Source organism: Nilaparvata lugens, chromosome 1, assembly GCF_014356525.2.
Source record: "Nilaparvata lugens isolate BPH chromosome 1, ASM1435652v1, whole genome shotgun sequence".
Lineage (NCBI taxonomy): Eukaryota > Metazoa > Arthropoda > Insecta > Hemiptera > Delphacidae > Nilaparvata > Nilaparvata lugens.
Window position 1 is genome coordinate 92,186,760 of NC_052504.1, and position 26,580 is coordinate 92,213,339.

At 34.0% G+C, this 26,580-nt stretch overlaps 1 protein-coding gene across 1 annotated transcript in view; it reads right to left on the reverse strand.

Moving 5' to 3' along the window:
- Positions 1–326: 326 nt before the first annotated feature.
- Positions 327–26,580, reverse strand: part of LOC111043345 (mucin-19) — a 320,347-nt gene continuing 294,093 nt past the window's right edge. Inside the window, exons 14-20 of the mRNA XM_039419355.1 lie at positions 24,517–24,735; positions 22,777–23,748; positions 19,409–19,537; positions 17,250–17,416; positions 11,868–12,082; positions 8,499–8,659; positions 327–5,030 (exon numbers count right to left, since the gene is read on the reverse strand). Coding sequence (XP_039275289.1) covers positions 4,785–5,030; positions 8,499–8,659; positions 11,868–12,082; positions 17,250–17,416; positions 19,409–19,537; positions 22,777–23,748; positions 24,517–24,735 — 2,109 coding nt within the window. The 3' untranslated portion in view covers positions 327–4,784. The remainder of the gene's footprint in view (positions 5,031–8,498; positions 8,660–11,867; positions 12,083–17,249; positions 17,417–19,408; positions 19,538–22,776; positions 23,749–24,516; positions 24,736–26,580) is intronic.

The following is a 26,580-nucleotide window of genomic DNA, read 5'->3' on the forward strand; positions in this document are numbered from 1 at the left end:
AAATATAGAAATGTTATTCAAGATAACCAATTTCTATTCGAAGAAGCCCCATTGATAATTTTTAAATAATTTCTCCTGTCCTCTCAAAATTTCAGAAAAATATAAAAATGTTATTCAAGATAACCAATTTCTATTCAAATAAGCCCCATTGATGATAATTTTAAAATTTCAATTGCAAATGAAACTACTGTAGATCAGTTTCCTTGACAGTATTACTGTTAGCCTATTATTCCTATCCTACAGACAACATCGAGAGCCCAAAATGAGACAATTCACATTTCATTGCACCACTAGTCCCAACCTAATTGATTTAGATTTAAAAGGAAAAATCGAAACACCAAGGTCACATTGAGAGCCAAACAACAACATCTGAAGTAGTATTTGAATGAAATTTACATAGATAGGCCTATAAATGAGAAGAGATTTTAGAGAGCTTTTCTACTATTGGATTGAATCACTATCATAAACTATTCAAGATCAGCGATAAGAATTTGTAATGTATAAATTATCTACAGAAAACAAAAATTGCAAGTATTCAACAGGATTGTGACAAAGAACAAACCATTGATCCTCAAATTCAATTGATTTGTTCGATATCAATATTGTTCATTTTTTGAGAAAAATTTTAATCAGTTGTTAAAATAAATCGGAAAAATTTCAAATATAACAGGCACTAACTAAATCGCAAATGATCAATAGTTGACATCAAATAAAATTTACAAACATTTACATTTTCTGAACAGTAAATTCCTCTAAAGAAATCCCTAAACTGAAATCCTGAAACATAAATAATTGTCTTGTTTAAAAGGTTCACACTGTGACTTACCATTTGTCACACTGTGATTCAATCCAAAGTTTCTATAATTATTTTATATTTATTTATTATTAGATTCTATAAAGATAAAATAAATTTTGCGAATTGGTTGCATTGAATATCATAATGACTTTATTACTATGAAAAACACATTGGCTAATCTGAAAAACATCAATCAATAATATTTTTGGAGAACTAGTGTGTAACAGAAGGATTCAACAGATTTATCAAGACAAAGAAAACAAATATCAATTACAGCAAACAAATAAGTGGCATAAAGTCAACCATATTGCACAATTCCTCAGTTGAGGAACACGGAGTAATATATATTATAATAATATAAAATATATTTCCAACGTCTCAAATGAACTATTGCATTAATGTACTACATCAATGTTTGTGCGTCCCAATAATGTACATACAGTTGTAAGTAATTGCAAAAGAATATTCAGCAAATTTATTCAAAATAGGAAATTAGAGCACCAAATTGTGTACAAAACTTAACTTACATTATTATAAAAGGCAAGTCCATGATGATTATTAGTGGATTTCAATCTTAAAAATCTCAATCTTTTTAATAGCAGTTGGGAATTCAGATTTTAAACAATTTTTAAAGAATTAACAATCTCATTCAAAAGAATTATTTGAAAAACCATTGATTTTTGGATAGAGACTTAAATGAAAATCAGTCAAGTAACAGCTTAATTTTTTGGATATTCAAGATTGAAAATCCTCCAACAATAGATTAATAATATTGTTAGCTACAAACTATAGAAGATTACACAAGCAAAACATCATTCGACCCCAATCCAAGAAGTTTTATATTGACTATAAATCAACATTGAATTTTAGATTTGATCAAAGAAATCCACTAAATTATATTTACCTACACATCAATTACCAGATACAATCAAGAAAATGTATTTGATATGCATGTATTTGATGCCTCCACCCTTCTATTGTATCTGTACAATTAAATTTTATTGTCAATGATTCAGACATAGTTCAATTTATTAAAAGCTATAAACATATTTCAGAGATGAAGCAATGAGGTGTTAGGTTCAATACAACATGAAGAAGGTCAGTTATGAAAAAAATCCATAAACTAACACTCCTAGTCAGAATTCATAAGACTTTCACAGACTTTACTTTTCTCAAAATAGATTATAATTGTGAAGAAAAGAGTGATTTAGAAGCCACCAGGTACAGTAGATTTGGAATGTGAAATTTACATTTTTTGTGAGAGTTGACATGTAATTTTAGGCTTCTACGAAGATTGCTTCGTTCAGTTACCAACAGTTAAGGAGAACCCACTAATAGATTATTTTCCCTAGTAATATTTAGCACACACATTATTATGAATCACACAAACAGTGTGAAATGAACATCGAACATCGAACATACACACACAACGTTGCAAAATTCATTCAAATATATACATACATTCATTGTGGTACACACATTACTAGAAAGATACAGAGAAGTAGAAAATTAAAGCATTCTAGAACCTATCAGTTTGCACTTACCACAGCCGAGAACTTTATGTTTCGATAACATTTCATACTGAATGGATAATATAGTAGAATACAAATACAAACTTCATCTACACTGGTAGGCCAAAACATTTTCAAAAGACCGTAGTACTCGGAAACTAAAAAACAGAGCAAAGAATCAACTCTGCCAAAATTCACATTACATCTAATAAGTACATCTAGGATTCACTCATTTGACGAATGAAAAAATTACACAATAATTTTCTTACATAATTGACACTTAGACGACGAATAATACAATATAAATTTCTCTATAAACGCTTTGATCTCTTCAAAATTCATACGGTATGAAAAATACGACAATAATTACAATATCATTCAGGTAATATTTACAACGACATTTATATAATATTTACAATACAATTAATTACATTATTTGAAAAAGGGAACAAGGTTAACAGAAGATTGGCTAATATATTTTGAGTGTCGTCAAGTCCAGCAATCTATGGACAACACTTCTCCCATATGGAAGGTTTACACTCAGTGCTTTCGTTATTTCAACAAATACCTATCAGCTAATCACTATTGAACTCTCATAAGTTTGAAATAAAAACCACATATATCGTGTTCTATAACATCGACAGTGACTCAGTCGAATTCTCATAAGTTTGTCAGCAAATCAGTTCAGTTAGGCAAGCCCATACTGACATGATATTATAATGAAATTGACAACTCTATTGAGTATATCTAGTAAGTTAATATGGGCTTGCAAGAAAAGATTGAAACCTCGCACAAAATTTGGTAACACGGATATTTGTCCAAATATCAACTTCTCAAGTTGTTCGACTTATTTCAGCTGATCAATCGAGACTACACCTTCTACTATAGTATATGCAACCCCTAGTTTGCAGCATTGCTCTTATGGAGTACAGCGCTGCCAGATTTTACAGAATCCAAAGAGCCTGTGAAATAATCGTGTGAGAGAAAGAGCGAGAAAGTGATCGATTTTTGCTAGAATCAGCATAAAACCAGCTGAAATAACATTGGCCATAAAGCCCCACGCTGAAAACTAAGGTTTGCACACACTAAAGTTACATCATTGCAGAATAACTTGATGCTTGGTAAAATTTCGAGCACTCATTCTAGTTGGTATCTGATTTTATAAGATACAGTATCCTTTTCAATCTGCGATCCTACCCAAATGAGTTGCCACCTGTCGGCTCATTGGTTCAGAATCCTTATCTTCATTTGTATCTGTTATCCCGATCACCGAATCCGTGTTCATGACTTAGTAGTCAGCTGATCAGTACGGTGTCCTTGACCTAGTAGTCAGCTGACCTAGACCAAGACCTACAAGACATACAGACCATAACATTTGAACAAAATGGCCGCTCAAATGGGCGAAATGTTTGCCAGTTGAGACGTCTGCTATTATTCATTACTTTGTCTTATGAGTAAATAAAGTATGTTAATCATCATCATCATATATGATAATCGTTTGTGTTTGTGACCAATTAAGAGTAGTATACTGCATTATTATACTGACCTAATGATAAATAAAACGATATAGATATATATTAATGTACAAGTGAATAAGATATATTAAGACTCCACGTCGGCGTACAAGTTTTCTTTTGCCGACGTGTAGCACAAAGTTGTCAATTTCCTTTTTGTTGTATTCTGTATATATTTTTTGTGCAATAAACGATTAGATTTGATTTGAAATTAAGATTATAATGAACGTGATTAAACTTCGGGAAGATAGTTTCACTTTCTCACTAATTTTTTAAGCAAATCGTTGAATGTTCACTTTAAAAAATGTGTATTTACATCTTGATTATTATTAACGCAGTCAGTATTATAATTAATTATAATTTTAGTGATTATTTAAATTATTTAGAATCCAAGTGAATGGATTCTATTGTGATGATCAATAAATTGTAAGTAACTGAAGTTATAGACCTGGTGTACAATGTTCACTCATGTAGCTTTTGTATTGATTCATTTATTGTTGAACATACACAACATTACACTTAATAAATTTTCAATCTAATAGATTTTATCCACTTTTTCTTAAGAACGGCGTTGTTTGGAAATTAAAAATGTTTATATTTAAGTTGGTAAGACTTTTGCCGTTTGATTTACAACTGGAACACGTACCATTTTTTAATATCCAATTTCATTTTCCATTATTGTAGAATATGAAAATTCTGATTTTTATAATGTTTCTTATTTTGGAACAATCGGCCTTTAAATATAATATATAACGAACGTTTAAAAAAATCATCTTCTTTCGCTTTTTGTGCAGTCACAATGCCTTGTAGATGTATTAACCGAATTCGCAATTTTGTTTAAACTAGATGTCAGTGTTATGGTCTGTGTCTTATAGGTCTTGCCTAGACCTATTTGCGAGTCTTGTTGACCAAGTTGTGGCGCTAATCCATCACCTAATGCGCGACCTTGACCTTGTGGCCGTGTCAGCTGATCGGAATCGAGTCGGTGTGAATGTGGAGCAGCGCGCGCAGCTGTTCGGTGTACTTGACAAGGACAACCTTGTGCGCGCGCGGATTGATCAGCTGATCGCCGGCGCCCATCAGCATGCAACAACGCGCCTGGTCGTAGAATTCGCTCAACTTGAGGTCGCGAAAGTCGTTCTTGTGCGTCGGCCCCAGTTGCCTGAGCAGCGCGTCACGTGTCTTCACGCGCAGTGTCGCGCAGATCTCCTGCAAACAGGTCATACCGATATGTAGCAAACATACAAGATTCATTTGATAAACTTGAAATATTGCATGAAAATTCTTAATCTATCGAGGATGATTATAGACCTGTTTTCATTTTTGTTAATCAATTGCTGCTACAAAAAAAGGCTGTGAGAATTGTGTGTGGTGCTGGATACCTAGCCCCTTGTAGGCCACTATTTGTAAAGCAGCGTATTTTGACTGTGGTTGGCTCTTCATTTTCAGGTCTGTGATTGGGGCAGTTGAGGAGGTGGGTGTCCTGCCTACAAGGGGTGATGTCCATGGGCATAATACCCGTAATAGGAATAGGCTTGACCTCCCGTATTGCAGGCTTGGGAGAACGCAGGTTAGATCGTGGGAAAAATCATCAACAAGCTACCCATTACAGCGGGGACTCTGCCACTGGCAAGCCTGAGGAGAAAGTTGAGGCCGTTCCTTGAGGATCACCCGTTTTATGCGCTGAATGAGTTTTGAGTCGTGAGAGTACTGCTTTGGAGTGGTATTTTACTTGATGCATGCTCTTGCCTTGAGTGCATGCTTTTTCTTTCATTGTTAATGACTTGTCAATCTGTGACCATCCAATGTGGTTCACATTATGGACAGAAACAAACATAATAATAATAATAATAAATTATTTATAATTTCTCAATTAATGAAAACAATATAAAAATCTTGTATTACCCTTTATTTTTTTAAAAACTTTAAAATAGTTTAACAACTAATTTCGACCCTAACTTGGGTCATTTTCAAGTTGAATTAGTTGTTTTGGGATTTCAACTTGAAAATGACCTAAGTTAGGGTAGAAACTAGTTGTTGAACTATTTAAAAAAATTTAAAGAATAAAGGGTACTACAAGATTTTTATATTGTTTTCATTTATTTGTTAAAATAAATCCCAGTTGGACCACTGGGAAAGAAAATGCAGGAGACAAGAATGAGGTGGTTTGGGCATGTACAGCGACGGGAGGAGGATTATGTTGGACGAAGAGTGCAGGATTTGGTTTTGGATGGTGTGAAAGGACGAGGTAGACCTAGGATGAGGTGGGGAGATAGAATAGCGGCTGACTTGCGGGAGAGTGGTTGGAGGAGAGAGGAAGCATTGGATAGGGATTTGTGGAGAGGCAGACTAAGAGGAAGGAATGCCGACCACATTTAAATGGGATAAGGCACAGCCAAACAACTAAGAAGATTTATTTGTTAAAAAGTAGCCCATGTGAGTCAAGTGTTTTTATAATTTCTCCATTTAAAACAAATTTATTTAATTTGTTACACAAATTTTATTTGACATAAATGCCCAAAGTTTATTTAACATAAATGCCCAATCAAATATTTTTCATATTGTAAATTATTACAGTTGTTATCAGTCAATATCTGCATGGAACTATAAAACTAAATTGAGTCAATTCGTGCTTTGAACAGACCCTTGCGAAGCACGAGTACAATATACACTATAAACAATGTCATTATAAGAACAGAGAATTTCGATTCATGATTCCTCCTTTCCAATGAATACCAATCTACAACAACACCAACGATAGAATTGGATATTTATTCAAGCAACAGGGAAGTCATACATGAAGTAAGACAACAACAGAATATCGATTCATGAATCCTTTTCAATGATTGCCAAGCTACAACATTAGGATTAGATATTTATTAGTAGAGTGTACATTTCAAAAAAAGCTTGCCGAGACTCTCATCAGAGTCTAGGAATTGTTTAAAAATAGAATTTTTAAAAATTGTTCCCATTGTTTAAAAATTAAAAGTGTCGACGGCGGTGAAAATTCATGACAAGTAAAATTGGACTGAAAAATGTACGTCAAATAATCGGCTACATTAATTATCGGCTATAAAAAAATATCACACAAATGAACCCTCTCTATGCACATACTTTTCCGTAGTAATAAATATACCGGTATTGGCAAGGCAGAGAATCGGCAACGCTGTTCTTCTATCTTTCTCCACTGCCATTATAACAGCGTTGCAGATTCTCTGCCTTGTCACTGCCTTCTACCAAGTGCGGCACGCAAAACTTCCTTTTTTGAAGTGAACGCCTTTCAGTCATCTGAATTTGATCTGGTTAGAGAGGCCAAACCACAAAGTTTTCTTCCCGTCATGTTCAGTTGCCATCATGCATTGGAACAATGAGAAGCGTGTATTTGCAGTTGATACTGTAATGAAGCTCAATTTTCAAATTCAGCATTATTGTATTTTTCGAGCGGATGTTCTTTGATCACAACCCAGCGCTCATTTCAAAATCGTTTCAATTTGGCCCCTTTGGCAACTGTCCCTGAGCGGAAATCAACTGTTACGTGGGTCACTACGTTCAGACAAACTGCAAGTGCGACAAGAGGAAGAACTGAAGTCCCTCGGACATTAGGTCACCTGAGAACGTTGAGGCAGTGAGAGTTTCAATGTTGCGATCACCACAGCGTTCAGCGTGCAAACATGCGTCTGCTCTTGGACTTTCCGATCGTTCTGTGAGACAAATTATTCATGATGATCTCCATTTTCATTCTTGGTTTAGTGCAGTAGCATATACTTATATTTATTTTTTGTAAAGCTTTTTTTATTTTGTTTTTGGCAAAATAAATTCATTCATTCATACAAGACGGAAATTGTGCAGGAACTTTCAGAACGTGACTTCAATATTGAGGGAACACGTTCCAGGACGCCTCATCTCAATTAGGAGCGATTTGGAGTGCCCAGTCCGATTTCGCGATTTGAACCCTTGTGATTTTTTTCTATGGGGGTTTTTAATCCCTTGTTTAAGTGAACGTTGCAAGGACCCTACAAGATTTGAAAACCAATATCAGGGGAGAAATTGCTAAAATAACGCCTGCAATGCTGGCAGGAGTCATAACAAACGCCAGAAAGCGGTTTACTCAATGTATGGCGGATTGGGGACGTCACCTACCTGATTTGATATTCAAAACTAATTGAAAAAAACTTTATGAATCTGTCTACATCACGAAAAATTAATACAAACTTTCTGATTCATACAATGAGCTCTATTCACGTTTAAAAAAGGAATTTTTCTGCCGCATAGAGTATAACTGATATCGGTACATGTGATGTAATATTAACTGTTCATTCTTGTTTTAAATAATCAATTATATTCCATTCGTTATGAAAATATATTTTTTATGATTAAATTATACATTTTCATGAATGAGAATAAATATTTTGTTGATTGATAATATTTTTACATTGTAACGATGTGGCAACGTTGTGAAGCTAGAAAAGGATAGCACCTGGGTCGTATGATAGACAAGGATAGCAACACCATCTTAATCAAATACTGTGTAGATTTCACTATAGGACTATCGGCTTGAGTTAACATTGAAATTTGGAACATAAAAGCCCTGGGATAGCTGATATCCCACATATAGCTGATATATAGCTGGAATAGCTAATATCTTCGTGTGGTATCTTTTCTCTGTATCCTGCCTACCTGGAAGAGCACCCATCGATCGGAGGGCTCCTCGTCGTTGAGGGTGTAGAGGTTGGGAAGCGGTGCCTCCTCAGAGTAGTCCACCACCAACTCCTCAATGTCGGTCACCTCCTCAGGGTCGGGTGCGTCCGCGACTGGGTCGTTGCCTGACTTTTCCACGTCTGCAAAACAAACACATCACATCAACTAAATTCTAGTACGCTGAAGACAACGTCAACTAAATTCTAGTTAACGAAGATAACTACGCTGGAGACAACGTCAACTAAATTCTAGTTAACGAAGATAACTACGCTAAAGACAACGTCAAATGAAAGTATTGAAAACAGAGGGAATAGCAAGTCATGTCAGTCACTTTATTTAAAGGCCAGTCGATGCAGGGTTGGCTCATTGAATTCATTCTGGTTCATGTGGCTGGGATGAAATTTCTTCCAGGGTAGTAAAATGGATATGTCCCATTATATTGCAGCCTCTCACGCACGTTTTAAATGTGTGTCTCAAGGAAGGGATATTCCCACAGAAACTAAAATTCGTTGTCATTAGACCCATCCATAAGAAAGAAAGTAAAAAAGATGTAAAGAATTATCGGCCTATAGCATTATTGACGACTTTCTCCAAGATTTTCGAAAGGGTTATATTTCAACAGATGTCTGCTTACTTGGAGAGTGAAAGAATATTTTATAATAAACAATATGGTTTCAGAAGGGGTGCATCAACTAAGTCGGCCACGTTTGATGTTATATCCGATTTGTTGGGGGCTCTGGATGGGTCGCGGAGGGCTGTGGGTGTCTTCTGTGACTTATCCAGAGCGTTCGAGAGATGGTCGATCATGAACTCCTTTTGAGTAAGCTTGAATTTTATGGATTTAGAGGTCATGCAGAGGTGTTTTTGAGATCCTATCTTGTGGATAGATACCAGGCTGTGAAAAATGATTGTGATGACTCTCAGGTGCTTTCTGAATGGCAGATGGTTAAGCGAGGGGTTCCTCAGGGCTCCATACTTGGGCCTACATTGTTCAATATATTTATCAACGACTTGTCCTACAATGTTGATGGTAAATTGGTGTTGTATGCTGACGACACAAGAATCTTACTTGAAGGAAACAACTATCAAGATGTCATGAAGAAGGCTAAGATTGCCATGCAGCAGCTCAATGTATGGTTTTATGATAATTCCTTGAAGCTTAATCTAAGCAAGACAAATTTTATTAAGTTCTCTATGAGAGGTAATGAGAATGATCCAGCTATTGTGAGATGGGAGTGCCCTGCTACTGATAAGACAAAGTTTCTGGGGATTGAATTGCAGGCAAACTTGAAGTTGGATGGTCACATAGAGAAACTCCAGAAAAGGCTTTACCATGCTCTCTTTGCTCTGAGGACTGTTAAGTCGAATTCAAATCTCAAGACAGGTCTAAAGGTTTACCATGGGTATTTTCTTTCACTTATTAGATTTAGTATTTTGTTTTGGGGGGCTGGAAGAATTCATTTGAACACAGTATTTTGTTTTGGGGGGCTGGAAGAATTCATTTGAACACAAACTTAAAAATGCAGAAAAAATCACTTCGGATTTTGGGGGGAGTGGGTCCATCTTTCTCCTGTAAGACCATATTCAAGGCACTCCGACTACTTACAGTTCCAGCAATATACTTCCTTGAAGTTGTTTCGTTTGTGTTCAAAAACAAAAATATTTTTAATGCTAACCGAATTTGTCATACTTATGAAACACGAGGTAAAAATACAGGATTATTCCAGTTCCCTGTTTTTGAAAATCTGAAAAAAATTAAATTTTTATGCATTTTAAACTCCTTTTTCACTTTTAATGTTCGTTCTGTAGACTTCAAATTCATAGCAACTTGTAGCGCTGTTCTTGGTGAATAAAGTTGATGCTTAAACTTCTTTTATAGACACAATAATAGCCGCTGGTATGTGTACCTTTGAAGCACGGTTTTACGCCTGCTATACTCGGGCAGCAAGTGAATAGTACAGCTGGAGCGATCTTGCGGAATTAGTTTGTCCCTAGAGCTAAGCGCTCGACGTTAAGTGTATGTAGACGTCAGTTTGAATATTAGTGTTACTTGTTTATAAATAAAGTCCCAACTGAATTTATTATAAATAGAATTACAAAATCCATAATGAATCTTATACTGGATTGGATTAGTATAAATGTTTATTTTAAATTATCTATATCCATTATGTAATGTTTCATTCGTGTGTTATAAATTTTTAAAAATATTTGTCATGGCTTCCTTGAATTGGTCTTTTTGAGTTTTTCATTTGCTTGTGATTTTGTTACTTTGTCTTATCGTTTGTAAGTATTGAGATGTGACCTGGTTTCCAGAATTTTATTTATTCTAGTGGTTTGAATAAGCTCTTTTTCTTTCTATTGACATGTTTGCTGTACCTAGTTGTTCGAACTCACTGCCGGCGCACATGTTTTCTTTGCCGGTAGTGCCATTTTGTAAGTTAGAATATTTATTTTATCAATCTGTATTATTTTATGGCAAATAAATGAATTTGAATTAAAAAAGAAGATATTTCATCATATAGAAGCCAAAGTCTCAACTTGTTTCTTTCAGGGTAAAGTAGGATTCACGTCTTATCTACTATTTATTCCTTGTTCACTAGGATTCGCCTCTTAGACTCGATTCAGACACTCAAACATTTTATGAGCAACAGCACTTTTCCGGACACAAAATCATATGACAGTGACGAGACTATATTCACTTATTATTCCAGTTCTATTCAGCAAGCAATTTTTGTTTGTATGATAGATCTCAAAAACTATTATAACGATTTTGATTGAATTTGGATTATAAATATTTCGCAAAAATAATCTTATCTTTCAATTCCCGTAGCGAAGCATGAGATCCATCATACAAACAAAAATTGATGGCTGAATAGAGCTGGAATAATAAATTAATATAGTCTCGTCACTGTCATGATTTTGAATCCGGATACAATTTAGACCTTTGCAAGGGTCTATAATAATAATAATAATAATAAAGAAAAGAATCGGCTTATACACGTACTGGATGGGAAATTCACGAATGACGCATCATCACGTCTGAACTACTTGACTGATAAACTTGAAATTTTGGATATTGATCCAAAATTTGCTGAGGATGGTGATAGGCCTATTTCAATTATTTTAAGTTTTATTGAGTTAAGTTTTCAAATAGACCCTTGCAAAGCATGAGTTATCTACTAGTTTCATTTGGTCAAGTTTTCAGTTTGTCAAGTTTTTAATTAGACCCTTGCAAAGCACGGGTTACTTGCTAGTTTCATTTGGTCAAGTTTTCAATTATACCCTTGCTAAGCACTGAATAATTGAATTGTATTTAATAAATGAATATGAATGTGAGGTGACACTGACCGCACACGGAAGCGAGCCCGTTGAAGTGCCAGGGGGGCGCGGGCATACCCTGCACATCGGCAAGGTGATGCAACAGCAGCGCATGCGCAGACTCGGTGGAGGCCAGCGACAGGGGCGTATGCCCCGCATAGGTGGCCAGCAGGGGGTCTGCCCCGTACGACAGCAGAAGACGCATCACCTCACAGAACCCGTTCTCTGACGCCTCGTGCAACAAACTGCAACAAAACAAACATTTTATATCCAAATTCACAATCAACAAATGCTCTAAATCCAGTTTTTAGCATCACAGATCTTGATTTCAAATCAAATCAAGTCTTTATTTGTCCCAAAAAACAATTACAATGACAAAAATGGTTATAAAATAAAATATAAAATGAAAAATAGGATTATACATAAATATAAGTCCCTGCAAGGTTCGAGGAACCTGAGCGCAGAGGCCGAGTGTTCAATGCTTAACAGTAGAAGAAAATAATAATTGATTGATTGATTGCGTACTTTATTTCAATCAATCAATCAATCAATTTATTTATTAAAAACACACATAACAAGACAAAACAAAATTACAAAGAATTTGAAACAAATAAAACACAATAAAATGTTACAAATATAAAAAACCATGGGCTTTGTGGTTGGGTGTGTTGGAGAAGAGAAAGAAAGAGAGGAAGATACCTAGCCAACTATGGTTTCCCATGTAATAGGCAGGCAAAGAAGAGAAGAGAAGTAATGAGGGAAAAAGGTAGGGAGAAATGGGGGGAAGAAGAAAACAGAGGAATAGCTACTCAAAATAAAGGTAAGCGAGTCCACTGAAAATGAAAAAACAATGCTGGAGCAGAAATCTCGAGTCATATATCTAAATGGAAGAAGAAATTACTGTATGTCCAGTTTTTTATATCCAGTTTAATTTTTCCGCTGATCTTATTGTCCATGAGAAAGTGATTTGGAATGAGGTTTATTATTTTAGTACCTATGTAAATTAACTGCCTCCTTATACATTCAATATTAGTGTTATAGGTTACATATTTGTTAGCAGTGGCCCTTAGATTATAATAATTAAGTGTAGAGTTTATTGTGAGAGGAAAATCGGATCTATATTTTATTAAGTACTCAATTACGGTTTTTATGTATAATTGACGTATAGTCATGACCTTAAAATCACTAAAAACCATATCCGTTGGATAGAGCCTGGGTTTGCTTAATATAGTTTTAATTATCAGTTTTTGTGCTACAAATAATTCAGCAATATGACAGTTGAAACAGCCTCCCCATGACAGTTGAAACAGCCTCCCCAAACAACTATTCCATACTGCAGAATTGACTTGACTAGAGCATGATACATCATTTTCAGGTGGTTCTTATTAAGAATTCTGTTAACTTGGTAAAATTTAAAAGATAAATATCTAATTTTTCTACATAAATGTATTTAATATGAACATCCCATTTAAGGTTTTCATCAATTATGATTCCCAAGTACTTAGTATTACTGACTTTTTAATGGTGGGACAATCACAATTACCCAAGTTTAAATTGCACTGAGAATGGAGTCTCAAATCTTGATTCTCGTTGGGCTGTCCTACTCTATTTGCAGAGAAAGTTATGTAATTCGTTTTTTCAATATTAAACTCAAGGTATTCTTATCTAACCACTTCTTGATTAAAAGCATATTATTTTCAGCTATGGTATGAACTTCATTCCATCAATTACGTGAAAAATAGCTGCAGTATCATCTGCAAAGGATATCACAGTTGAGTTTAGAAGTCTTAAATTTAAAAAGTCATTTACATAGAGTATGAAAAGGATGGGAGAAAGTACAGTACCTTGAGGAAGACCATAAGAAGTAAGTTAGTTACACTAGATTGATCATTTATGGTTAGGGACTGGGTTCTATTACTCAGATAGCTTTTGAACAATTTAAGCGAGACTCCTCTGAAACCATAGGACTCCAGTTTATTGAACAAAGTATTATGAGGTATTGTATCAAAAGCTTTGCGTATATCCAGGAAGACTGCAATAGTTTTCTTATTGGAGTTTATTTTATCAGATAAAGTATTGACGAATTTTATTAGAGCGTCAGATGTACTTTTACCATTTTGGAAACCGAATTGGTTCTTATTGATTATTTTGTTAAGATTCAAGAAAGAAACAACTCTTGACTTTATTAGTTTCTCCATTATTTTAGCAAGGTTGCTGATAAGACTAATCGGTCTATAATTACAGGGATTAGTCGGGTCACCTTGTTTGAATAGAGGTTTTATTTTGGCTGACTTGAGGTGCTCAGGAAAATATCCCTCCTCAAAGCATCTATTAAAAATGAAAGAGAGAGGTTGAGATATAAAATTGGCTATTTTCTTCAGCAAAATATTACCTAGACTATCAATACCAGGACTGCAGTTGTTCTTTAGATTTTTAATAGTTGCCTCAACCTCAACTGGGCACGTTGGTCTCATAAAAAACGTGTTATCGATCTGTATTTCAGGAAATCGATCACCAGTATTATCAGGGATATTGATAGTTTGAGCTTGTAATTTTAATAAATAAATTGATTGAAAAAAATAAAATTGATTTATGTAGATTACATACAATATATACTGGCTTATACACTTATAAACAATAGCTTACAATACAGCAAAATTATAGATGAATTTGCATAATATAGACTAAGAAAATAATTATTGAACTGTATATGATATGAAAAAGTAATATGTAATAATTATAATAGCTATAGATAATTATATTGTTATGCATCTACATAAATTGGCAGAGCTTTGGGCATATCAATGTCCATTCTTCGGAAAGAATATTAAAAATATCCTCCCCACTAACTCTCTACCAAATAATGGGATATTATTAAGAAATAGGAAAGAGGAAGAGTGAGTAAGGAAGGGAAGAGAAAGATCAGAGTGGAGGCATACGGGAAAGTAAAGAATAGTTGAAAATTACTTAAAAAACATGAGAAGTCTTTATACTAAGCTATGAGGAAATTACATTGATCGAGATTATCCATATATGAATTTCAATTGGCAGTTTTCTATTAAATTTACTATTGATAAAATGGTTATGAATAACATTGATGAGTTTTCTATTAAATTTACTAGTGATAAAATGGTTATGAATAACATTGATACCTGATATAAAAATTGTTTTCTACAAGTTGATAAAACAGTATATGTAATCTGTAATTGTAAATTGGAATATTATGATTGGTGTTATTGTATTGCATGTATTCATTTGTATATTTTTGTATTATATCTTGTGTGTTTGTGTGTATGCTCGTGTGTTTCTGAGAGCACGTTGGAATCCACTGTATGCTTGGAAAGTATAGGCTACTTGAAAAAATACTGTATTTATATTACTTATAGGTATTTTAGAATAATTTTGTCGCTTTTTCTTTATCAATTAGTAAGCTGAAATCTTTTACTTTTTTATGATGTCTTTATTCTTATAAGACTTTTTCAATTGTATTTGGAACTCGCTCCTCACACACAGGCATTTGCCCATATGAGGAGCCTTCTTCACATTTAATGTTGTACATTTTGTTGTATATTTTGAATTTTGAAAAAGAAGAAAATAAATCAATTTTAATTTCAAAGAATTGGCTTATACACGTACGGGATAGGATAGACGTTCATCACGTCTGAACTACTGGACTGATTAACTTGATACTTACAATATAGATTCTTAATTTACCGAGAATGTTTATAGGCCTATTTTAGACTCTATATAGACTCTTCAAGATTTCAGGGAGTCAAGTTTTTCAACTTTGTTGTAGCTCAGACAATGTGTTACTTGTGAATATTTAAAAAAAAACACTTGATTTTCTTGGAGTATTGAGGAGTGTCTGAACTTCAAACTTCTCCTCAGGAGTGAAATGCATTCCTCAATACTCCAAGAAAAGTCAGTGTAAACTACTTTACTAATCAAAAATTGTGTTACTTGTAAATATTTGAAAAAAAACACTTAATTTTCTTGGAGTATTGAGGAATGCATTTCACTCCTGAAGAGAAGTTTGAAGTTCAGACACTCCTCAATACTCCAAGAAAATCAAGTATTTTTTCAAATATTTACAAGTAACACATTGTCTGAACTATAACAAAGTTATTATATATCGTCATGGAAAGCAACATCAATTTCAAGTTTTTATTCAGACCCTTGCGGAGCACAACAAATAACAAAATAACACTCACTAATCACTTAGAACTGTAAAATGATGATAACTTTGATATACCATATCATGTCAACAAATCAGATTATTTTGATCGAGTCAATTGAAATTTCTAGATTTTTCGCGCGATACGGTAAACTAATTGATTAAACAGCTGATCTCCCACACAGGCACACGCATCTTCTGATATCGACAGACGACGAAATTATCATCTGTTTTTCCAAGGGTGAATTATCCTTTTCAGGTCCTTCAGCGAGTTTTCCCAGGGATGAGACCTAGTGCAATCGAATTTTGATATCATAACCTACTTTATTCCAAATTTCGTGAAAATCGTTAGAGCCGTTTTTGAGATCCGTTGAACATAAATAACCAGATATAAAAATATAAACAGATATACAGAAATTGCTCGCTTAATATAATAGGATTGTACTTGTATCAAATAGTTTATTGTCAAAATATAAAATAACCCAAAACATGAATGCTATACAGTAGGCCACTATATCAAACATGTATTTATAGGTTTTCTTATTTTATAAGAAATCCTATATTATTATTACCTCTATATATTATCATCCTATACTATTGAATGAGCAATTTCTGTTTATATGTTTGTATTTCACCGGATCTCGAAAATGGCTCTAACGATTCTCAAGAAATTCAGAACTTTTATAATATAAAAATTCGATTGCACTAGGTCTCATCCCTGGGAAAACTCGCTGAAGGACATTGAAAGGATAATTATTATTCATCCTTGTAAAAACAGCTGATAGTAATTATATCGTCGTCTGTTGATGATGGAAGTGAGTGAGCGAGTTTATGTGTGTGGGACTGTTTCAAAAGACTCAGCTGTTGAACTTTTGTAATCATTCAATCAGGTACTTGGTGCCGGTTGCAAAAAAGCCGGATTATTTTTAATCCTGATTGATTCCAGTAGAACCATCTTTTTGAAATGGTCTTCTCTGATTTGGTTCACGTGAAATTAATCATGATTAAAATTTAACCGGCTTTTGTGCAACCGGACCTTTGTGAGGGGAATTTTTGCATTCCTCTGAGAATTAATCTCAATTCACTGTGATTAGATAGAACATTTCTGTATGAACTATGAATATTATTATAATTTCTTCTTTCGTAATAAATTCTCATGCTTTTGTACTCCAGAGCGAAGCTCGGTCCCCGATATTTAAGTTTCATCATCAAAAAATGTGTCATTGTATGATAGGTACCGTATGCCGCCCTGCGCACTATCGCTGGGGTTGGCTCCGTGGAGTAACAGGAGTCGAGCAATCTCAATATGGTTCCTGGAGCAGGCCTCGTAGAGAGGTGTGTAGCCTGCATTGTCTCTGGGGCTCGGGTTATTTCCCAGCTTCTCAAGGCAATACGCCACCACGTCCTACAACCAAACAACACACAAATTCAGCACAATTATTATTCCAACAAGAACAGGTTACTAGTAACATTATAATCACTAACACCGATTAATCTTTAAAAAATTAACATTATATTTTTCGTACTTTACAATTTTCAAGTGAATTATTTTATGTTATGTATTGTTTATGTATAATTGAACAAATATATAAATTCCCCCAAATCGTGAATTCTTTACGATTGCTTTTTGTGTAGTTGAGAAGTTGATATTGTAGTAATTATTCATATTGAATAAAAAGACTAAGAAGTTATCAAAAACCACATATTTTCGATTGATCAATTATTGTTTCCACTTTTTTCTCCATTGACTATTTATAGCGTAATGGTCCGGATAATGTGTAGCAAGTGTATCTGCTCTATATCTATGTTTCTGTAAAATCAATTCACTTATATAGGCTACTTTTGTTCAAATTAATAAAAACTTGTAGTACCCTTTTTATTAAAAACTTTAAAATATTAAATATTTTTTCTATGTTTCTATGTATCAATCAATCAATAATCCTTTATTGTCATGCAACACTAAGTGCTGGTTGCACAACAGCCGGATAAATTTTAACCGTGATTAATTCCACGAGAACCAGTTGGAGAAGCCGTCTTATCAAAAATACCTTCTCTGATTGGTTCTTGTGGAATTAATCACGGTTAAAATTTAACCCGCTTTTGTGCAACCGGGCCAAAGTGTTGTAAAAACCATCAAAGATACAATAAAATTAAAAAACAAATTTTTAAACAAAATTGGAAAATAGTAATAAATATCAGTAATTAATAAGATAGTAATTATTAAAACTTGGCCCACTTAATAAATATATACTATCAAAAATACACATAAAAATAATACATATATACAAGTATACAAATATACATAAACATATCTGCATATGTATCCAGTGGTTGCTCATAATTTTTTTTTCAACTTTTTATGAGTCATAAAAAGTTGGAAAAACCTCAAACAAAGGTACAAATTATACAGGGATCGGCATATTAATCTGACGATTTTGTAGTAATTGTTATGTTGGCACCATTGTCATTGACTGTCAATTCCACAAGTGATGATTTGGCGAGCAATGGCAGATTTTAGAATTAGGTTAAGTGAATGTGTGAAAAGTAACGGGAAACATTTGGATCACATAATCTTCAAATGAAAAACGTTTTGAGTAATGTATGTAATTCACTGTAAATTACAAAATTTGATATGTTAGATGTTTTCATTGTAAGAAACAAACATTAATATCATTATCACTCAAAAATAGTCAGGTTTTCATGCCGGACCCTGTATATCCAACCATAATTATCATAATCAAAGAATAGATACAAAATGGAAACTGTCAATCAAACGCCTATCCAACCAATGCTTTTTACATGGCACAAGTAACTAGACACGTCACGTGACCTTAGGAAGTTCTAATCCTGGTCTTCTGATTGGCTCAAGGCAGTGAACGAGATCAATTGATCCGGATCAGTAAAGTGATCCGAACCTCCCATCCATACTATTACAATGCGGTGCTTCCTAACAAGATGATGAATTTTTGCGCCAGGATACTAGCCGAGTTTCCATACTGTATTCATCTCTTTTCTGTATAGGGCTACTTTTATAGAAATAGAAAGAAAAATAAAAATCTAGGTACCCTTTTTGAAATATGTGATAAAATATTTCAAAAAGGGTACTAAAATTTTTATTTTTCTTTCTATTTCCATACTGTATGTATACTGAGTCCTAATTAAATTTTGACTGATAGTTTCTAGTTATTGATGTTTTTCAAGAATATCGAAAAATCGATATACCTCGAAAACTAAGGTCGATAAAAGAAAATGTTACTGGACATATTTTGTTGCGCAAATTTCATGTAGAATTTGAGTTCTTCGGTTGTTACACCTTCCGTGTGAGACACTCTATAATTAGTTTTTGGCAAATGAATAGATTCAAAAATGATAGTTTTCAAGATGATATAAGGCGTACCGTGTATCCAAGCCTGGCAGCCCGATGCAAGACAGTCTCTCCCAGACCTTTGTTGATGACCCAGCCTTTGATCTCGTTCTGAATGTCCTGTTCAGACTCCAAACCCGACTTCAACACCGAAAATGCACTCTGCAAAACAAACAGTTGCATGATTGAAAATAAAATAGAAATCTGAGTAACCTTTTTTATAAATTGTTAACTTACGTCATTTTTCGGCTATGATGCCATTATCAAGTAATTAAAAATTCCATCTATTATTTCTATTTCTCTATAATTTCATCTTTTATTTCTATTTAAGAATAACCCTAACGAAAAAAGACAAGTTACATGATTGTATGATTGGATACAACTTATTGGATGCATTTTATAAAGAGGTCGACGTTATAATGACAGTCGAGGAAGATAGGAGAACAGTATTGCCGATTCTCTGCCTTGTCACTGCCTTCTATAGAAGATGGCTGATACCGGTATATCTGATTCAATATCAACTGTTCAATCATGTTTAAAATAATCAAATATATTTTATTCGTCAGAAATGAAATATTTTCAATGATTAAATAATAAATTTTCATGAATGAGATTAGATACTTTGTTAATTATTTATATTTCTACATTGTTAAAAAACGTTGCGAAGCTAGTAAATGATGGCTCCATCTGTTTGGCGAATGATAGACAAGGATAGAAACACCAATGTTAATCAAATTTATTCATTCATTTATACAATAAGTACATTATCAAAATTATAGGGAGAGGAGGAATAAGGTAACCTTGTGCTATTCCTCTCCCAAATTTACATAACAAATAGTCAGAAATAGGTTAAGTCATGTAGTACTGCTATTATATCGTGGACCTCACCATATTGAGTGACACCACATTAAGGCTGTGCAAAGGCTAAAAATAAACTTTCTACTGGTGATATTTTTCAAAGTTTTTCGATTTGTATAACATCAAGCTATCAAAATAAAAAAGTTTTCTCATCCGATAAACATTTTTTCCGATCATTGGTTTTTAAGATATGAGCGCCTAAAGTTCAAATTTTTGAGACAGAACAATTCAAATTTGGTAAGAGATAAATTCATGAGATTCAGAGGATAAATTCTTCATGGTATTGTTGATTTAATGAAACAAAAATGTTTTGAAAATATCATTTATAAGAAAGCTTTTCAATTTACTAAAAATGACCAAAAATAACTCAAAAAACTTATTTTTGGTCATTTCTGGTAAATTGAATAACTTTTCTCAATAATCTATATTTTCAGAAAATTTTTGTTTTAGTACATCAACAATACCATGAAGACTCTATCCACTAAATCTCATGGATTTATTTCTTACAGAATTTGAAATGTTCTGTCCCAAAAATTTGATCTTTAGGCGCTCATATCTCAAAAAGTAATGATTGGAAAAAAATGTTTTCCTGAGAAAACTTTTCCATTTTGATAGCTTGATGATATACAAATCAAAAAACTATGAAAAATATCACTAGTGGAAACTTTATTTTTAGCCTTTGGACAGCCTTAAGAGTGTCTTCTTTTATTGCCGGAGGTATTGCTAATCAAGCATTTTTCATTGTTCAAAAAAGTAAGTTATAAAATATTGAGGAAAAGAGATAATTATACGTGGACCTCACTATAGAACATTGTCATCCGTAGACCATAGTCGAAACGCAACGCTGCATGACCTATGTGTCCCTAGTTCAACAGTGGTAGTAGCTTCAGTTGAAGCTGACAACTTGGTGTCATAAATGCACAAGTTTGGATGAAATACCATGCCTGAATTAATAATAAAATGAATTCTAAGGCCGGGTTTCACCAAGAGCCAAACGCGCCGTTAGAGGAAGCGTAAACTCCAATTAGCCCTTAACTGACAAAATCGGATATCACCACACGCCGTTAGAGCTACTTTACACTAATTTGTCGTTAAAAAGTTAACTGCCCAATCTTGGCCAGTTAACCTCGGTAATCTTTCGTTAAGGAAACATATGACAATATGGCGGAGGTTTGTTTACTGTTGAGTCGAAAGTCGTCTGTTCTATGCTTATATTTTTATTACAGCCTCTCCAAGCTGTGGGTTGTTATGAATAATAATCAAATTATTATAGTTATAGGTTACTGATATTATGCTTAAAATATCAATAAAATGATATAAAAATTTAAAATATAATCAATATAAATTATCAATAATATGATTATTGATATGTTTTTGTATCATTAATTAGATAAAAATGTATAACAAAGTTGTTACTAAATATCATAATTAATATCATTTAATCTCAATTTACTGTGATTAGATAAAACATATCTATATGAATGTTATTATAAATATTCTTCTTTCGTAATAAATTTCTTATGCTTTTGTACTCCAGAGCAAAGCTCGGTCCCCGATATTAAATAACTATCACTCTCCTATCATTGAGAAACTGTAAAATGTCAAATTGAAATATCAAATGATATTAATGATGATATTTAGTAACAACTTTGTTATACAGTTTTATCTAATCAATGATAAGAAAAAAATATATCAATAACCTATAACTAACCCAGATTAAACGTTAAACTATGTTCAATGAATTTATTTATATTCAAAATATAAGTTGAGTTTCTGTAATTTATTTGCTATTGCACGAATCTACTCCTTCAATATTTTGAATTAATACCTACATATTTTTCTTAAAGCTTTACTATATCGCTGTATATGTATCCTTATCTGACAATTTCTCTATCTTCCCAAATATTAATTATTTTCTAGGTTATGTTTTCTTGTTTACTCTCTGTTCACTCATTGTTCTAGCAGCTCACTGCCACTTTGATCTACTCTAATCTCTCGTTCAGTAACGCAGCATTAGTGATCACAGGTTTTCGTTGGTGAAATCAAATTTCTTAATTTTTCGTTAAAACCATCAGTTAGTGTTAATTGGAGATTACTAAACGGAACGTCAACGTGAATATGGTGAAACCCAGACTCAAAGAAATCAAATTTATTTTTTCGTTAAAACCATCAGTGTTAACTGAAGATTACTAAACGAAACGTCAACGTGAATATGGTAAAACCCAGACTCAAAGAAATCAAATTTCTTGATTTTTCGTTAAAATCATCAGTTAGTGTTAACTGAAGATTACTAAACGAAACGTTAACGTGAATATGGTGAAACCCAGACTCAAAGAAATCAAATTTCTTAATTTTTCGTTAAAACCATCGGTTAGTGTTAACTGAAGATTACTAAACGAAACGTCAACGCGAATATGGTGAAACCCAGACTCAGAGAAATCAAATTTGTTAATTTTTCGTTAAAACCATCAGTTAGTGTTAACTGAAGATTACTAAACGAAACGTTAACGTGAATATGGTAAAACCCAAAAAAATGCACCAACCTTTCGTTTCTCTTTGGGCGGCTCCATTTCACCACCCCCACCCCCTCCATCGCCACCCCTTCGCTGCTGCTGTTTCTTCTTCTTCCTGATGTAATCAAACCCAGACGATTTCAACTTCCGTCTCAGCTTCAACTTTTTGCTTGGTTGTACTTCGCCTAACGTCGACGCCTCATTGGCTGCTGGTAGAGGCGGTGGTGGGGGAAGGATTGAGTCATCCGGTGCCACAAATTCAGACGTTTTTGTGTGATCTGTAACAGACTTTTGTTGCTTTTTACCCGTTGCTAACACCTCATCTGTATCACGCTTTTGTTGCTTCTTACCCGTTGCAAACACCTCATCTGTATCAAGCTTTTGTTGCTTTTTACCCGTTACAGACACCTCATCTGTATCAAGCTTTTGTTGTTTTTTACCTGTCTCATCACACTTCTGTTGCTTCTGCTTTTTACCCGTTGCAAACACCTCATCGGTATCACACTTCTGTATCTTTTTCCCTAACTGCTCAGTATCATTATGACCATCGATCTTTTTACCCGTTTCCTGGTCTGTATCAACCTGTTTCTGTTTTTTACCCGTTGCCAACAGATCCGAATCGCGTTCCTTCTTTTTACCCGTATCAAACTTCTGTTGCTTTTTACCCGTTGCCGAGACATCGTTTTGGTCCTGCTTTTTACCAAACGCCTTCAACAGATGCAGGTTGCGTTTGCGTTGCTTGTCGCCATGCAACAGTTGCCGCTTCGAGTTGAGCACTGCCTTGCTGCTACGCAGCTGAGCAGCACTGCGCAGACCGGGCCGGTTGCCCGACTGACTGTTGCCCCGTTTGCGCAGCACCAGCTTGCTCACTGCACCTGCACCTTGGTGCAAACCCTTCCGGCGGCCCGGCTTTTTTGCTACGTCAGCAACCTCTTGTTCCTCGTCGCCGTCTCCCCGACATCCGGCAGGTGGCGCTGAGGCTGGTCTGTCGTCACCAAACACCTGTTGCAACAATTAATTTACGCATTTACAAAATAAAATTAATTACAAACATCATCAATAAAACATAAAATTAAAACATCATACACAACTGTACTGCAATTGCACTTCCAACCAAAAAGTAACCTTGAGTGTTGGCAGTGAGTTGATTGATTGAGTACGTTATTTATGTAGATTACAATATATACTGGCTTTTACACTTATATACAATAGCTTACAATACAGCAAAATTATAGATGAATTTACATAATATAGCAGCGCTGCAAAATATATTCGCGTCCAAGTAATGTACACTATTTTTTGTCATAATAATCTAAAGAAGAATAATTGAGAAATAGAAAACATTACCTGCTTGTGCTGAAGTTACTACATGCATTCTACAAACATAATCTTGTTTAGAAATTCCAAATCAGGAATTATGTGGAAGTTGACAAAACTTCCACCTGGAGCGCTAAAGGTGGTTTTATTTGTAGCAGTTTTTCTGTTCCTATTTCGGAACTAGGAAACATACTCGACTGTAAAGAAAACATATGGTTTCATTACAGTACAGTATGCTGTAATGAGAATCATATGTTTATTTTTCTGCAAAAAGCTGTTTACCGGCTTGATTTAATGCATGGAAAACAGCTGCAATTGAGTAAGTATGACAAAAAAATGATTTAATGAATAATTGAAGTGTGACAGCACACACCGATAAAATTTCGAAATGTATGAATAATACGTCATATTTACAACAAATGATTTAATGACTGAAGGTGTGACGTCACTCACCTCGCGTATGGTGGCCTGCTGTTTTAGCACTCGCGTTTGCGTGCGCGTTCGCGACTCGTACACAACCGGTGGCAGATCGTTCTCAGCGACAAACGCACCGTTGTGCCGTTCAAACGCCTCCCGGAACTCAGCCACTGTCTTCTTGCGGAAGTAGCCCAGGTACACTGCATTGTTATCGTTGCTGTCACACTGCACCTCCATCTCCTCCTTATCCTTCACCTAAATTCACATTCACAATTTTTTTTTACAATCACAAGCAAAAATATAACAAGATCACACAGTTCAACAAGGAGAACAATAATAGACTTACTACTATCAGAGAGGACTTGGTAATTATTACTTATTTTATCTGTGCTAATTGAGTACCTAATAACTGGTAGTTCTGCGAACAGTAGACCTCGCTCATGAATACAACTTTCAATCTAATGAGAAGGACCAGCACAATAAGTACAGAATATTGTGAAGATTTAGCCATGTCATCTATTATTTTCTCCATTTAAAGTGCTAGAGACACTGTTTGAAGGGACACTGGACTCATCAAGGAGGTTCCTTTATATCAAATACATACAAATTTTACGTTTTAAATGAAAAAGACTAAGAAATTGTCAAAGAACCACAGATTCATTGATACTTAGAAAGACCGGTTTCGGTCTTTATCAGAGTTTATCAGAGATTGACAATGGTGTAATCACTGAAACCTAAGTATCAATAAATATGTGGTTTTTTGACAATTTCTTAGTCTTTTTCATTTAAAACGTAAAATTTGTATGTATTTCCAAATTCCAAATTCCAAATTCTTTATTTGCCATAATACAATACAATTTTTTCAAAACAAAAACACAATTAAAAACTTAATTTAAACATTAACATGAAATAAATAATAATTCTTCTCAAAATTAGCTTATAGGCGTTGCCAGCAAAACCAGAGGTTTGTGTGCTGCAACGAGTATCAATCTTAGAAATCTTAACTTACAAAATTAATAAACCATTTAATCGATATATCAATATTGAAAAAAAAATAAATAAAATGAAAATAAATAATAAAAAAAAGGAGTGCTTTATTACAGAGATGGCTATAGGAAAAAACACCTGAATTAAAACTAAAAATCTATATGGAGGTGACAAAAGATAAGGAGATCAATTATGAAAGAGGTGAGATACATTAACGGATCTTATCCATTCAACTATATTTCTTATGGATGACTTAGTTATATGTTTTACTAGAAAGTGTTGAGGTACCAAGTTAATAAGTTTATTGCTGATGTAAGTGAATTGTCTTCGGCAAACAGTTAAGTCAGTTCTATTTATAATATAGTTCGGTTGCGCTCGGAAGTTGTATGACATCATGTATGGTTTAAATATATTTTTACATTTATTCAGGTACAGTATTAAATTTTTTATATAGAGCTGCTTTACCGTTAGCACGGGGAACTCAACAAACAGAAGATTTGTTGGGTAGCGTCTGGGACGGCCAAGAGCGGCTTTTATTACATGTCTTTGCAATACGAGAATCTTGTTCATGTGCGTATCCAAGGCACCACCCCACACCCTGATTCCATACTGAAAAATGGACTGAGCATATGCCGAGTACACCAATTTCACTATATTCGCATCCCCGAGACCGCTCAATTTATTTGATATAAAAAACAAGAAAAACAAAATTTACCTTTATACCTTTACATACAAATTTCTTTCTACAACTGCAGTATTGGACTCCAATACAATAAAGATTTTTTTTAAATAATTTATCCAATTAATTTGATAAATCAATTTAATAATTATAATAAGATGATTCAATTTAATTATTCTATCTAATCATAATAATTTATTTTATAATGATATATTATTAGAATAAGATAAAACAATTAGTATCATCTGCAAAAAATTGGTAGGAACGAGATTTGAACCTGGGTCCCACAGTGTGAGAAGCCACGGTCTAACAAACTTGGTCACCATGTGCTCGTAACAATAGATGCGAAAAAGTATAAGAATGAATTGCTGTATCTTCAAAAACACATCCTTTCTGGATTGAGGTTAGTTTACGGTTTTTTTAAATTACAAAAA